Source organism: Erpetoichthys calabaricus, chromosome 13 (assembly GCF_900747795.2).
Source record: "Erpetoichthys calabaricus chromosome 13, fErpCal1.3, whole genome shotgun sequence".
NCBI lineage: Eukaryota > Metazoa > Chordata > Cladistia > Polypteriformes > Polypteridae > Erpetoichthys > Erpetoichthys calabaricus.
In genome coordinates, this window is record NC_041406.2 from 69703007 (window position 1) to 69719870 (window position 16864).

At 36.8% G+C, this 16864-nt stretch overlaps 1 protein-coding gene across 1 annotated transcript in view; it reads left to right on the top strand.

The window, feature by feature from the left end:
- Positions 1–16864, top strand: part of dus3l (dihydrouridine synthase 3-like (S. cerevisiae)) — a 73526-nt gene that overhangs the window by 43430 nt on the left and 13232 nt on the right. The window contains exons 6-10 of the mRNA XM_028817116.2: positions 4237–4389; positions 12634–12750; positions 15653–15718; positions 15853–15963; positions 16080–16176. Of these exons, the coding sequence (XP_028672949.1) occupies positions 4237–4389; positions 12634–12750; positions 15653–15718; positions 15853–15963; positions 16080–16176 (544 nt within the window). The remainder of the gene's footprint in view (positions 1–4236; positions 4390–12633; positions 12751–15652; positions 15719–15852; positions 15964–16079; positions 16177–16864) is intronic.

Here is a 16864-nt window from a genome sequence, read left to right on the forward strand (position 1 = left end):
ATGATAAAATAACAGTAATAATAATTATAATACTAATACAGTAAAAAAAAAAAAAACTTATGAAAACATAAGCGCAATATACATGTACATGTATTGCAGATAATGCAAATGGTTTATAACGTGGTTCTAGTTGTGCAATATTACAACAGTAGTACAAGTTTACAGTGAGGTAATTGTACTTATAAGTACAAACAGTTCTACTAGGAGTGCTTGATGGAATGATTGAGTGCTTTTAGAGCTCTTGGGATGAAACTGTTTCTGAACTGCGAGATCCTGACAGGAAAGGCTCTGACGCATTTGCTGTTTGGGGAGCAGTTCAAATAGACTGTGCACATGGCTGAGGCAGTGTGTGCTAGATACTGTATCCCGATAATCCTCTTTCCAATCAGCTGCTGTAGAGCTGTGATTCCACACTTTGATACAGTGGATTAAAATACTCTGAGTGGTGCACTGAGAGTAACAATGCTAAAGCACCTATTGTATTTGGAATAGTTTGGCCACTCCATGGACCATTATACTGTTACAGTTTGATTACAATTAGATACCTTAAACTAATAAACGACATGAGGTTAATTTCAGTTTATTTGATAAAGCCGCATCAGGTATGTGAATCAAAAAATTAAAGGGAAACCACACAAGGAACAGTAGCACTGCTTTGATGCTGGGTGTCGCCAGTTTGTAAAACTGAGCTGAAAACTTGCGTATGCAATGGATTGAGCTGCAGTGAGAATGTGCGTGGCTTTATGGCAAGTTTAGTTTTTAAACATCGTGATATGAGCATGGAAACGGGCATACGCAACATTTTTGTGCATATGCACCCTTTATATATGAGGCCCCTGGTCTTTCTGGATTTGGAAATCTCTCAAAAATATTTGCTATTGCCTTTAGGCCCAAAGAAATATCAATATTGGTGTAAAGCGACTCCACGTCCATGGTAAAAAGAAGTGCACTAGATGGAATATTGTATTTTTTTTCTTATGATGTTGAGAAAATAAAATGTATCCTCAATATAACTCCTATGCTGCTGTGTGATAGAGGGTTCAAGAAAAAATCAATTTACTCCAATATCCAGTAGAATTCTGAAGAACAATTGGATACTATTGGTCTACCCAACGGTACTTCAGAATAAAGAGAAGTTAATTGTATCAAGTTTACAATGTAGACTTTACATATCCTGCTTTAAAGGATCATTTACAGTCGGGCAAAAAAGTATTTAGTCAGCCACCAATTGTGCAAGTTCTCCCACTTAAAAAGATGAGAGAGGCCTGTAATTTTCATCATAGGTATACCTCAACTATGAGAGACAAAATGAGAAAAAAAAATCCAGAAAATCACATTGTCTGATTTTTAAAGAATTTATTTGCAAATTATGGTGGAAAATAAGCATTTGGTCACCTACAAACAAGCAAGATTTCTGGCTCTCACAGACCTGTAACTTCTTCTGTAAGAGGCTCCTCTGTCCTCCACTCATTATCTGTATTAATGACACCTGTTTGAATTCGTTATCAATATAAAAGACACCTGTCCACAACCTCGAACAGTCACACTCCAAACTCCACTATGGCCAAGACCAAAGAGCTGTCAAAGGACACCAGAAACAAAATTGTAGACCTGCACCAGGCTGGGAAGACTGAATCTGCAATAGGTAAGCAGCTTGGTGTGAAGAAATCAACTGTGGGAGCAATTATTAGAAAATGGAAGACATACAAGACCACTGATAATCTCCCTCGATCTGGGGCTCCATGCAAGATCTCACCCCATGGGGTCAAAATGATCACAAGAACGGTGAGCAAAAATCCCAGAACCACACGGGGGACCTAGTGAATGACCTGCAGAGAGCTGGGACCAAAGTAACAAAGGCTACCATCAGTAACACTACGCCGCCAGGGACTCAAATCCAGCAGTGCCAAACGTGTCCCCCTGCTTAAGCCAGTACATGTGCAGGCCCATGTGAAGTTTGCTAGAGCGCATTTGGATGATCCAGAAGAGGAATGAAACCAAAATAGAACTTTTTGGTAAAAACTCTACTCGTCGTGTTTGGAGGAGAAAGAATGCTGAGTTGCATCTAAAGAACACCATACCTACTGTAAAGCATGGGGGTGGAAACATCATGCTTTGGGGCTTTTTCTGCAAAGGGACCAGGACGACTGATCTGTGTAAAGGAAAGAATGAATGGGGCCATGTATTGTCAGATTTTGAGTGAAAACCTCCTTCCATCAGCAAGGGCATTGAAGATGAAACATGGCTGGGTTTTTCAGCATGACAATGATCCCAAACACACCACCCGGGTAACAAAGGAGTGGCTTCGTAAGAAGTATTTCAAGGTCCTGGAGTGGCCTAGCCAGTGTCCAGATCTCAACCCCATAGAAAATCTTTGGAGGGAGTTGAAAGTCCATGTTGCCCAGCGACAGCCCCAAAACATCACTGCTCTAGAGGAGATCTGCATGGAGGAATGGGCCAAAATACCAGCAACAGTGTGTGAAAACCTTGTGAAGACTTACAGAAAATGTTTGACCTCTGTCATTGCCAACAAAGGGTATATAACAAAGTATTGAGATGAACTTTTGTTATTGACCAAATACTTTTTTTCCACCATAATTTGCAAATAAATTCTTTAAAAAAATCCAGAAAATCACATTGTCTGATTTTTGTTGTCATTTTGTCTCTTAGTTGAGGTATACCTATGGTGAAAATTACAGGTCTCTCATCTTTTTAAGTGGGAGAACTTGTACAATTGGTGGCTGACTAAATATTTTTTGCCCCACTGTAACTGACTGCTGACATTTAAGATGAGGAATGTCAGTGCAGTGGCAAATGCATAAATCTCTACCTTCAACAATATACACAATGAATTTGATTTGATCCAGTTTGTGTTGTTTGGATTTTAGATAGAGAGAGCACTTAATTCATCGTCTTAGGGAAATTTGCCTTTTTACAGAAGCGCGCAGGAAGTAAATATATACACATACACTGCGGTCTGAACACACACAAGAATTACTAAACATAGTTATATATTTTCTTCTTTAGCTTTGTGAGCGTCCTTTCCTTCATTCAGCTTTTTCTTCAGTACGTGTTGGTGCATCCTTCAGAGCCTCATTGTCACCAGATTTGAATACTTTTTTATTGCCTCATTCAGAAGACTTTTTAGCTCCTTAGTAATCCAGGGCTTGTTGTTTGGAAAGCAACACACTACCTTTAAGGGTAACACAGTCTTGGCCCAGTAGTTAATACAGTTTGTGATGCAGTAACTGAATCCTTTTGATATTCCCTTTTGACTCGCCCATCATTTCCCAGTCTGCCATTTGAATGCAGTCATTCAGAGCTATTTCGCCCTCCAGGCTCTATTTCCTCACTATTCTGCTGGTAACAGGTTGCCGTCTAATAAGAATATGTACAGGGCATGTGTGTGTTTTCTCCTTCTGTAATGGTATATAGTATTAATGACTTCAATGTATGTAATTTTAGTTTTAAAATGTGAATGCCAGTTTCAATAGGCTGCATGCAACACACTCTTAATGCTATAAAACTTTCTAAATGTTGTTCTTGTCTATGTTCTTGCTTACATTTCATTAAAATATACTTATTACCAGCATAGACTGAACTTCACATCTGTTGCCTTTCCTGAGTTTAGGAGATACAGAATCCAATGTTTGCACATAGACTTTTTTATGTTCATTAAGCTTCTGTATTTTCCTCTCATTGTCTAGTCTCCTGTTACATATGCTTCTCTCATTTAGTCACTGCATTTTGTTGAACATCTCACTTAGTAGGGTATGGTCTCAACAATGATGGTTCTTTTAAGCCTGAAGCACTTGTTTGAAGAATGCTTGGTTGCTTCCATTAATATTCACTATTTTGCAAATATGAACTTTTCTCTCAACGGGGCAGGCAGTCAACAAAATGTCATGTCTCCTTTCAGCTGAAAGCAGTGAAGCACAACTAATGCATGGGTCTTCTAGGTGGAAAGAACTGGGAACAGAATCCCAGTAAACATATCTCCTAAGGTTCTATGAGAATAAATTTGCAAAGTCTCATGCCATTTGCAAACCGTATTCTGTTTTCTATCCTGAGAGGTTTCATAAATACATGATTGATGGCCTAGATATCTGGATTTTCATAATTAACTTCTTATATTACACAGTGATTATTTTGAAATTTGTTTGCAAGTCAGAAATTTCATGATAACATACACATTTCCTGAACTTTATTTTTTTATTTTTTTTTTTTTAACTGTAGTGTGGAAATTTACCTTTCCGACGAATATGCAAGAGGTACGGAGCAGACATCACCTGTGGAGAAATGGCTGTATGCACAAATTTACTGCAAGGTCAGCCATCAGAATGGGCCTTGCTCAAAAGACATCACAGTGAAGATATATTTGGTGTGCAGGTTAGTGTGTGAATGTTTTAATTTAATAGAATGCATTCAGACATAAACGAGCATTTGAATTGAAGACCACTTCCCCTTTCGTCATGTGTCAAGACCAGTAACTGCTTATTCATTGGCTAACATTGCATTTCATGTGATAACAACATTGCAAAGTTTACTGAGAGATGTATACAACTGAAGATTACAAGTTAAACAAAAGCTTGTGAAAATATTATGATTAAGAGAATATGCCCCTGACTTGCATATCCAAGATGCTCCAACAACCAGTAGGTTACTTCACCGGTGTAGTTTCATAGCCTGCCGCTAAACAATTGTGAGATACTCCATTTGAGGATATGAATCTAAATGTAATCACGGGAGGCAGTTCTACAATTTAAAAGATTGTACATGTCTAAATGTTTTCCTGTTTAATTCATGAGAGCATTTTCCAGAAGTGACTTATTTATATTTTAGTAAAAATATATGTGCTTGGGACCGATGACATCACATGAGAATTATGTAACATGAGTAATGTCAGGTTTATTTATGGACATTTTCATATACATTTTTTTTTATTTTGCTGTTGTCCAATGTTGGTCACCACAGACTGTAATGTATCAGGGAAAAAAAAAATTATCTCCCATTTTGCATATAGACATGAGATTAAATTTTTTTCTCGGTGATCACTACAAACTGCATAGGGTAAGTAACAAAGTAGAAAAATATCATTTTGATGTGGAGTATGACTTTAATTTTGATTTCTACAATTTATCTGCTACACTTGGACCTTAGTAGTGTTGTAGCTTTTTACATAAGGAAAACAAAGTAATCTTTGTTGTCAACTTAGATTTTTAATTTCAAATGTTAGCATGGTTGCTTCATGAAATGTGCAAATAGGTGCATTTTTATACTAATCAGACTGTTTAAAAAAAAAAAAAAAAAAATTGTATCTGGAAGTGCGTTTTTTTTTTTGTTTGTTTTGTTTTTATTTTTTTTTTTTTTATTAATCTTTAAGCACAGCCAGGATAGGATCCATATTATGTCTGCAATAAATAATCAGTGTCATCAATGATAAAAATATTTTTCAAAATTTCATTATCTATTATTGTTACCTGTTTAACTCATCGCTAATAACGAGGCAAGTTTTAATTTCCATGCAGTTTTGTGAAACTCGCATTAAAATTAATTTTGCCAACGATTTTGCAATTGTGAAATGTGAAACTCACTTAATTGTGTTTGGGTTTTTACTGATCATTAAAGCTTTATTCATATTTCTCTATTTGTTCTTTTCTGCTGCTAACTAAACCATGTAATCCATACCACACTGGAAAAATCAGTTCTACTTACTGCACTCTTGCAAGTTGATGTGAAAGAGGTGCATATGTTTTTTTTTTCTTCTTTTTTTTAAATGTGTTATGCTGTGTATTTGCCACACAAAGGAACACTAAGATGCACCATCATGTACTGTTTACTGTTTTAGTCACAGAAAAACTCAGTATGTGGAAATTCACTGGTAACAAGTACATTATCCCACCCCTGTTACCTAGCAATTGCCTGATCCTAGCTAAGGATATGTACCGTATGCTTCCCATGGTCCCTCTCCGTAGAAATCTTTATTTAAACACTAAATGTATCATTTAAATTTCACACCTAGTGTAAATTTCTTTCTTGCAAGATCTGTAAAAGTAAAGTCACTCAGTACGTTCACACAACCATTATGTGAGAGAACCTGAAAGTAAAAACACTGCAGTGATAATGATCCCTCTGTCGTTCTTGCTTAGGAGTAATCCTACAGCACTCTGTGTCAGTTTCTTCTGGCAGCTCAAAGTTCTTATCTGACAGTGCACAATCCAAGTCCTCCTCAATATCAAAACGTCTTTGGTAAAGTATTTCTTTTAGTGACAAGATATCCAGTGCTGTAAAGAAAAAGGTAGCTTGAAGTATGCCACATTCCATTCATCTTACAGTCTTTGCTGCCGTCTAAGTGATAATATAAAATATTACATTCTTGGAAATGTTTGTTGATGAAGTTTTTGCTGCCCGGTAGCACTGCTACAATGCAACTCCCAACAGTCCCTACAGTTGATCTGATTGGATGCCTACTAAGGGCGCTGGGGCTACTGGGGACAAGAAGGCCAGCGTGAGTTTTAAAGGAAGCCCAGTTATACAGATAAGACAATGTTTTGTGTCTGGAGTTACCGGTCTGTTTTGTTCTTCCCTGTTGTTGTTGTCCTGGATTATCTCCTGTTCATGTGTATGGACTGTCTGGTGTCTACCTGACCTTCGGAGAAGGAACGCTCCCGATCCCATCACTGTTCATCTTTAGGATATACCAGTAGGATTGTTCTACTACAGTGAGCTGATCTCTGGATTACTCAAACTCCATCATTTCACGACATCGATTACCGTTTCCTATGGACTTTGTTATGGACTTAATAGTGTGTGGTTTTTGTTATTTGATTGTTGCTTAATTTGTGTTTATTGTATATCTCTAGAAAGGAAACTGGGGTGGGATTGGTTTGGTTTGTGTAGTTAGATTTCCTTTTATTATTGTTTAATACATTTGTTAATTTCTGTTTTAATTCCTTTTGCTTTTTGTCTCTGTGGGGGGAGCGTGTGTGAGTTGGGCCAAGGCTGGGGTCCCCACCGAAAAAATAAATAAATCGCCGTCAACAGGCGTTGTGAATTGTAGCTGGGTTTTTAAGACTGCTACTATATAATTGGTATAAATTTGAAACAACTATTAATATAAACAACTACTGTACCTTTTAAAGTGTTAAATTTAGTCTTAAAGTTAGTAAGATGACTTGTTACTATGCACTTTTTGACATATTATTTTAGAGCATATTTTTATTATCTTTATGAAGGAGAGCTTGTGGGTATGTGTGTGTAAAACTCAGATTTACAAATGCAGGCTTTAGGTGACTGTTTAAGGAGGTGCAAGTTTAGGCCTTCTCACATTACGACAGAAAATCGCAGGAAAAGTCCCATCGTCTTCACTTACACAATCTTAAAAAGTCAGAGGAAGTCGCAACACTCCGTTGTAAATCCATTTGCCTATTGTGACATGCAAAGCGATTCACTCCAACTAGTTCACGACTTTGCCCAACAAAACCAAACCGGATTGATGTCTTTAGTTGTAAATGCTAATCCTGAAGTATAGTTCATGTAATGCAGTGATAAGGACAAAGAAGAAAAGTTCATTCATCTGATGTCTTCTGTTTTACATACTACTACAGAACAGAAAAAGAAAAAATGGCCAAGATTGCTGCTGAAGGCGAGAGCCACTATGCATCTAAGTATGCCAGTAGTCAACAGCAAAAAACGGTGCTTGCTAATGGAGCTTTTCATCTTCCTTGAGCTTTGCCAAACTTTCTCCTTACATTTCACATCATGTCACTTTTTTTTTTCTTGTCCTGCCCCTCCTTCAGTTGTCCATCCACCTATTGGTTAGTGGTCCTATTTGTGTGGCCTGTCAAGTATAGAGCATGTACTGTATGTAGCATAATTTTAACAAATATCAAGAAATAAATTTAAAAAAAAAAAAAAAAAGTCAGCTAATTTTTTTCTGTAACATCACCAAATTTGAATGAAATCTGTCAAATGTATTTTTGAAATTTTGAGATATCTAATTTTTTGTTGTTAAGTGAACGTGTATATGCCGGTGTAATGTTCTTTTGTAAAATTTTATGTTCTCTATCTTCCTGAAATATTGCCAACTTTAAAAGAGAAAATTGGAATGCCACACTTGACGTATGGCTGTTTTGCACATAGTTTACAGCAAGCAGTTGCAGAAAATATAACCTACTTTTACACTAAAAAAGAGGGAATAAGAGAGAAATTTGTTCAACTTAGCCCAAGACAATCTATATTAAACCAATTAAAAAGAAACAAGCAAAAAAATACAACATGTATGACATTTTATAGTTGTGGAGTTGGTAAGTTAAATTTGCAAACTAAGCATTTTCCTTTTTTTCTGTTATTTCCCCTAGCACCCCCAAAGTATAGATGCTTCCATATTTAAAAAAAAACACTTTGATGGGTCTTCAAGAGACACTGGAATTTGTCATTAGTATGTAATTGCTGAATCAGATATAGTCTCCATAACAAACCTAGTAAACAAAAATAGAACTTAAGTTCTCTGCCTACAAAGCAAATGTTCATACTGAATGCATGTGCCTGCTTTGTGATTCTTAATTGTACTACAGATGGCCTGATATATAAAGACTTGTCATTTTTATTGCAAGCAGTTTGTCATCTTGCTCCCCCAGTTCCAGAACTGTGGAGCAGTGAGACAACCATCTGCCCTATGCAATGTGGAGTGATCTTCTGTTTTTATATTTATGAAAGGTAAACAGTAGTAGTAGTAGTAGTAGTGTCAACACTGAATATGGTGGGGATGGTGCGCTGCTGACCTCAACTCAGGTCAGTGGGGGGAGTACTTTGAAGACCTCCTCAATCCCACTAACATGCCTTCCAATGAGGAAGCAGAGCGTGGGCACTCGGAGGTGGGCTCTCCCATTTCTGGGACTGAGGTCACCGAGGTGGTCAAAAAACTCCTTGGTGGCAGGGCCCCGGGGGTGGATGAGATACGCCTGGAGTTCCTCAAGGTTCTGGATGTTGTAGGACTGTCTTGGTTGACACGCCTCTGCAACATCGCATGAACATCCGGGACAGTGCTTATGGATTGACAGACTGGGGTGGTGGTCCCCCTCTTTAAGAAGGTGGACCGGAGAGTGTGTTCCAACTACAGAGGGACCACACTCCTCAGCCTCCCTGGAAAAGTCTATTCAGGGGTCCTGGAGAGGAGTGTCCATCAGATAGACGAACCTCAGATTCAGGAGGAACAGTGTGGTTTTCGTCCTGGTCGCGGAACAGTGGACCAGCACTACACCCTTGCCAGGGTCGTGGATGGTTAATGGGAGTTTGCCCAACCAGTCTACATGTGTTTTGTGGACTTGGAAAAGGCGTTCGACCCTGTCCCTCGGGGAAACCTGTGGGGGGTGCTCCGAGAGTATGGGGTTCCGGACGCCCTGATAAAGACTGTTCGGTCCCTGTACAACCTGTGTCAGAGCTTGGTCTGCATTGCCGGCAGTAAGTCAAAACCATTTCCAGTGAGAGTTGGACTCCGTCAGGGCTGCCCTTTGTCACCGATTCTGTTCATAACTTTTATAGACAGAATTTCTAGGTGCAGCCAGGGCGTTGAGGGGGTCCGGTTTGGTGGGCTCAGGATTGGGTCACTGCTTTTTGAAAATGATGTTGTCCTGTTTGCTTCATCAGGCTGTGATCTTCAGCTCTCTCTCTCTGGATCGGTTTGCGGCTGGGATGGGAATCGGCACCTCTAAATCCGAGACCATTGTCCTCCGCTGGAAAAGGGTGGAGTGCCCTCTCAGGGTTGGGAGCGAGATCCTGCCCCAAGTGGAGGAGTTCAAGTTTCTCGGGGCCTTGCTCACGAGTGAGGGAAGAATGAAGCGGGATTTCGACAGGCGGATCGTTGCGGCGTCCGCAATGATGTGGGCTCTGCATCAGTCTGTCGTGGTGTAAAAGGAGCTGAGCCGTAAGGCAAAGTTCTCAATTTACCAGTTGATCTACGCTCCTACCCTCAACTATGGTCGTCGGCTATGGGTAGTGACCGAAAGAATGAGATCGCGAATACAAGCGGCTGAAATGAGTTTCCTCCGCAGGGTGTCTGGGCTTTCCCTTAAAGATAGGGTGAGAAGCTCAGTCATTCGGGAGGAGCTCAGAGTAGAGCCACTGCTCCTCCGCATCGAGAGGAGTCGGATGAGGTGGCTTGGGCATCTGATCAGGATGCCTCCTGGACGCCTCCCTGATGAGGTGTTCTGGGCACATCTAACCGGGAGGAGGCCCCGGGGAAGACCCAAGACACACTGGAGGGACTATGTCTCTCGGCTGGCCTGGGAACGCCTCGGGATTCCTCCGGAAGAGCTAGAAGAAGTGGCCGGGGAGAGGGAAGTCTGGGTATCTCTGCTCAAGCTGTTGCCCCTGTGATCCAATCTCGGATAAGCGGAAGAGGATGGATGGATGGATGGATGAAACTTCAGTAAGCAAACCCCCCTTCACCCCTGTTACTTTAGATCCTGTTGACTAGGAAATTGACAGTATGAGCCCAGGCCATACAAAAGCACTATAACAATTTTTATAACAATTAAAATTAATGGTATACCATTTTTCAAAAATTTTATTTATTTTTTACTTTATTAAGAACTGCTAAATCAGCAATATGCCAGGTAAAAATGTTTTGCATTATTTATCTTGATTTCACTTTCTATATCAGCAAAAGCTAAAATTTTAATAACTGTAGAGAATATATCCATTATATCCATTTTATATTAATGAAACAATTTCAGATCATTGTTTAATTCCCTTTTCATCTGCTCCTTTTTCCTGTAAATGTTTAGTTAAGAATCTGAAGTACTGGACCTATAATTAATAACCATGTATAAAAATATATTAACATTAATACCAGAAACCTGACCATAAAGATCGTAAATGGAGATAAGGAAAGCTGCAGGTTCTGACACAGTAAGGAAGCTGTCTGCAAGGCCAAGACTAATTACATCTTCAGATTCACAGATTTTAATGACAATTTACTAATATTGCCAACTTTTGACTTTTATTTAGATCAATAGCTATCTTGACACACAGGAAGTCTAAACAATCTTACAAAGTTTCACTTAATATCAGTAGCAGCGACTTTAATTTGTTTAATAATAAACGGACTATACAGTCAATTTCTAGATCTAGAACCACTGTATCATAATGTCACTCCTTAGACACACCAGCTTATTCATTTTTAAAAATAATGAAAAAAACTGCATTATTTATTTCCAATATTGCCTTTCCAATTGGTACAAGTTTGTTTCCTCTTCACTACTGTACATATTTAGCATCTCTTTATTCAATAGCAGCATTCTAGAATCATTAAAAGTAGGCATTGTGAGGCTGTATTTAGAGATCAGATTAAAAAACATTTAACCGCAAACAATATAAAAATGTCCATGGAAAAAAAATCTCATGTTCCCTGTTGTAAGGATGTCTCAATATCAGAATTTTTGAATTTGATGCCAGTACCACTGAAAATTTTAAGATGCCCTGATACCAAGGCAAAAACAGAAATCCATTTCAATATCTTTTTATTAAAGTACATCCATCCATTTATTGAAGTGGACATTGTGTAGATATTATGCCTTTTTCTTTAATAGAGTATAAAACATAAATATTGACAGCCACAACAGCTTTAAAATACTGGTATATACATCAAGTAGTTACCCAACTATCACTTAAGTAAACTGGCACTGGCATTCATAAGGTGATCCCACAGTGTAACGGCAAATGGGGAGTTTATAATCTTGGGGGATTTCAGCATAGGGTTTATAAAGAATGATATGTCATGAACTGATTTATTTTTAGTCATGCACATTGTAAATTTATTCTGACATTTTCTGTTCAGTAACTGAAAACTACTGCTTAAAATCCATACTACATATTAAAAATTCAAACATCATTATATATGCACTGTTGAAATAGTGAATTTCAAGATAATTCCAGATATTTCCATTTGAACTGTTTTTGTTTTTAAAGCTGTTTTTGTAAAAATATGTTTTGTCTGGTTTGTCCGTGAACCAGTTAGGTTTGTAATATTTACTATTGTAAGATTTATAAAAAAGTTAAAAGAGTAACTCTTTAGGGATTAGTCAAATTAATGAAAATTTTAAATTTCAGAAACTCATGGTGTTTTTTTCAAATCTTTCCCTCTTTCCTTCCCTCATTGTCCCAATTTTAAAGCTTTCTGTGTGAAATCAAGCTTGTCAGTTTTACATTAATCATTTATTTCAGAACTCTGTTAAAACGGCCCTTGTTTCACTGTTTTCAATGTTTCCTTGCTTGAAAGATCAAACTGTTATTTTTTTGTATTCAGGTGTACAAATCCAGAATTTGAAAATTACTTGGGCTGTCGTTACTTCCACTAAATAAATTTATAACTGAGAAAACATTGCATGCATCCATCCATTTTCCAACCCGCTGAATCCGAACACAGGGTCACGGGGGGTCTGCTGGAGCCAATCCCAGCCAACACAGGGCACAAGGCAGGAACCAATCCTGGGCAGGGTGCCAACCCACCGCAGGAAAACATTACATTCTTCCACATAATTCAATGTATTGCCTATCATTTACTGTACTTTTTGTTTGTTTTGTTTGTTTATTTATTTATTTGTTTATTTATTTATTTTTGTCCTCTTACAGCTTGAGGGAGGCTTTCCGGATACAATGACAAAATGTGCTGAACTCCTTAATCAGACTATTGATGTGGACTTTGTGGATATAAATGTTGGCTGTCCTATCGATCTTGTCTACAATAAGGTATCAAAGTTTAAACTAATATTAAGAAATTTCATGTGCATTCATTTACTGGCTTTCTTATATTGCAATACAGTTTTAAAATGTATTGTTTAGTATACAAGTTGAACAAAATGGAAAAGCCTAACATACAGTGGTGCTAGAAAATATGTGAACACTTTTGAATTTTGTCTAAGCTCTGCAAAGTGGCCTAAAATATGATCAGATTTTTTTATGCAAGTCTTAAAACTAGATGAAGAGAACGGAATTTACTAAATGATACAAAATAGTATGCATGTTTGATTTATTTATTGAGGAAAATGATCCAATGTTTGGATCTGTGTTTGTGCGTTAAAAAAGTAATGTACCTGTAAACCTCTAGAATTATTATTACATTTCAATGGGAAATTAGAGTATTGTGCTTCAATCAGTATGATTGCAATCAGGTATGAGTGGAAGAGGCCCTCCCCTATTTAAACGGCCTAAATTGGGGTCTTTATTATCAGAGATTAATCTTTACTACACAGGTCTGTGGAAATTTGCCATGTCTCTAAGGAAGTTGTTGATGCTCACCAGGCTAGAAAAGGTTAGAAAAACATTTCAATAGAGTTTCTCCAGTCCACTGTCACACATCAAGTACAAATGGAGATAATTCTAAAGTAATCACAAATATTCTAGTGCCACTGTACAAAGTTAATTGAAAGGTGACTCCTCAGACTACAATTTTTTTTTTTTTTATTGCCCAGTAGCCCAGGTTTTGTGCTCCTTACACCAGGTTATGCATCCCTGTGCATTGGCTTTGGATATAAGTGGTTTTCAAATAGAAGCATGCCATTCATTTAATCTTTGTGAAGCCCATAATGTACGTTTTGTGTTGTGAATGGGCCTTAGAGATTCTGATTCAATTCTGTGACAATTTTTAAGGCTGTACTTTAACATGTAGCAGCAATCCCATGAAGGCTTTGTCTATTCTTGTCTGGCTGCAAAAATTTCATTTTCTGTTCCAGTTATGTACCAGTGTGCATCTATGTAGTGTTATGTACTTTTCAAAAGTCAGTTGAAAGCATATTGACTATGGTTAGCTGGGTTCTGAACTCCTCTTATTAAAATGTTTTTCCTGTGCAACGGGTAACGGAGCCTGTAGGTGAATTAATGTACCCTGGCTATGGATGCTCTGATTAATCATCTGCCAGTCGAATTTGATTGAGTCTGATTTTTCACAAAAAAAAAAAAAAAAAAATCAGTGATTTGTAAAAAAGTCAGTCACAAAAACTGATATATTTTCAGCCCCTGCTTTTCTAAGCTTTATGGTAATTTAGTTGCAGTGCTCCTTTATGCAAGGTATTATGGCACACATCTTTTATCAGTGAACGAGAGGCGATTGGTATATTTGCCTTTATGTTAAAGAAAGTGGAGTAATAAAGTGAAAAATGTGTAATTGGAGAAGTCGGCCTATGTAACTAGACAAATGGCAAGAAAAGCTGTTTTTAGGAATCCAGACCTTTATTTTGTCCTTTAAATGAAAATGGGCACCGCTTGAGTTTGGACAGCGAGCTTGTTTAAAATGAAGTAGCTTACACTTTTAATTGGAAAAAGAAAAGATAAAGACGACTATGAAATTGCTGCTTAGTAAACAATAGGGTTTTTCTTAAATATTTGTACTGCGTTTTATTATTTGTTCCTGTATGTCAAACAATTTGCAGCAAGCTTTGCCAGCAAGAGTTGCTTGAAATTTTTTGAAACCAAGATTATTACACTTAATTTTCACTGAAGGTGTCTAAGATGCTTCTGGGTGTAAAGTGGTTTGATACTTCCATCACATGTCTTATTTAAATTAACAAATTGTCTCAAAGTCTGTATATCCAGTGTTGGAACACAGCAAGGATTTGTACAAGTTTATTTACATTTGCATTGAGAAATTTTAAACTTGTAATCAGGAAGGATATTATTGAACAACAGTTACTTGTTGATGCTGGACAATTCAGAATACATTAAACCTAATGACTTTTTCATTGTCCCCATATACAGTACCTAATGAATACAGTTTGTAGATAAAATGTTTTAGGATAACAATGTGTAGACATTACACAAATGCTGGGGACAGAAATTTGCATAAATTTTCTGGGCTTTACTAGAAAAGTATGAAACGCCACACAATAAAATGATACCTAAAAAGCTGCAGACTGAGCTTTTAAGGTTTTGGACTTTTGGAAGAAAAGAACCTAAAACAATATAATATTGTGGACAGCTTTTACTGCTCCCAGGCATTACCCACCTCCTAGCTAATATATTGTGGCATTCTGCAGAGATTCTGAGATTTTTTTCAATAAACATTTAGAGCATGGTAACTTTAAAAAACTTCCTTGACTTGACTGTCTGTCACTCTGGTATTTTAATTGTTGACTTCATGGAGGGTTCCTGATTTAACAAAAACATTAAAACCTGAAGTAGATTGCAATGCAAATACATTGGTAAAGAATTTAAAATGTTAGTTCTTGCAAGGGTACTAATAGAGTAAGGAAAATGATTTTTAAAATTAACTGAAATACAACAATTATGTTTTTATAAACGTTTATATGTCAGTGGTATTGTTTGCAGTGACAATTTGATGCTTTATCTTTGTTATATTAATAATGAAAATGCTGTTTTACAGGCATTACTAGATTTAGTAATTGAAAACTGTAATTCAGGGCCAGTTGTGACTAACTAAATGTCTTATTATTTTAAGTTATGTGCAGTGATTGAAAATTGTATATTTATATTATCTTTCTGTTATTTGTTCTATTATCAGCAGCAGGGAAATTTAAAAATTTCTGCATTACATTTGAAAATTAAACATCACTGGAAAGTTGAAATCAATCAATGATGCATTCTTCTAAATATTTTAGAATATCTTTTTCCTTACATGTAATTTTGTTGAATTCAGGGTGGTGGTTGTGGATTAATGAATCGAGTTAACAAATTTGAGCAGATTGTTCGAGGGATGAACTCGGTAAGTGATCACATATTTTATCTTTTTGAAAAAAACTAATAATTGAAGTATTTAATTTTGTTTAACTGTACAATGATATACCCACAATGTTTATTAAAGCATGATTTAAAAAAAAAATAAAATCTTTCTTTCAGGTTTTAAATGTGCCATTAACTGTAAAAATTCGAACTGGTGTGCAAGAAAAACATAATATAGCTCACAAGCTCATTCCTGATATGAAAACCTGGGGAGTTTCACTAATAACTGTATGTATAATTACAATTGTATAATTTTATCATTGTTATAACCAGCTGAAAAAAAATGTGTACCTTAGTTGATACTTACTTGATATTTCTCTCTCCAACTTTTCTTCCTTCCAAAGCTTCATGGCAGATCACGGGAACAACGGTACACAAAATTAGCTGACTGGGACTATATAGACTACTGTTCTAAAGTAGCCAGTCCAGTTCCTTTATTTGGTAAGAAATAATTTCCTTTTTTTTTTAAATAGTATACAAGATGAATCTTTGGAATACATCCCCTCTGTCCCCCCATGCATTATACCTTCACTGGTTAACTATGTTTGGAGTCATAGACATACTAAGAATTATATTTTCCCCGTCACCCAAAGCTTGTTTTTATATATAGTTAAATTTTGAAGGATGATGAATACAGTAATTTCTTATGCTGCTAATTAGCCTCGGAAAGGAAAAGTAATGACGTGTAGTGATGGCGTAGATTAGTGCTCCTACTCTTGTCAGAAGATTGTGCTGTCCAACCTTGTAAGAAGTTTTGTCTGAAGACTGAAGTGGCATGCCTATTTTAATTTTAAAAGCTGTCATGAGGGATGTGTTGCAGTATCCTTGCTGAAATAATTTTTCATATGGAGTTCAGATACCAAGTACTGGGTGGGTACCAGCTTTTAGAGAAAGTTCAATATAAAGTATGCAAAACACCATCAGTTCAGGCAGAACTCTTTTTATCAATGTCTCACAGCCCTAATGCACAGAATTGATTTTAAATAACAGATTTTTTTTTTATTTTATGAAAAAAATTCAGCACTACATATTGCCAGTTACAGAGTAGTCTTTCATCATCTTTCTCAGATATATACTGTATATACAAAATATTTTGTTTTATAAGTAAATCAATATGATTTATAATCAT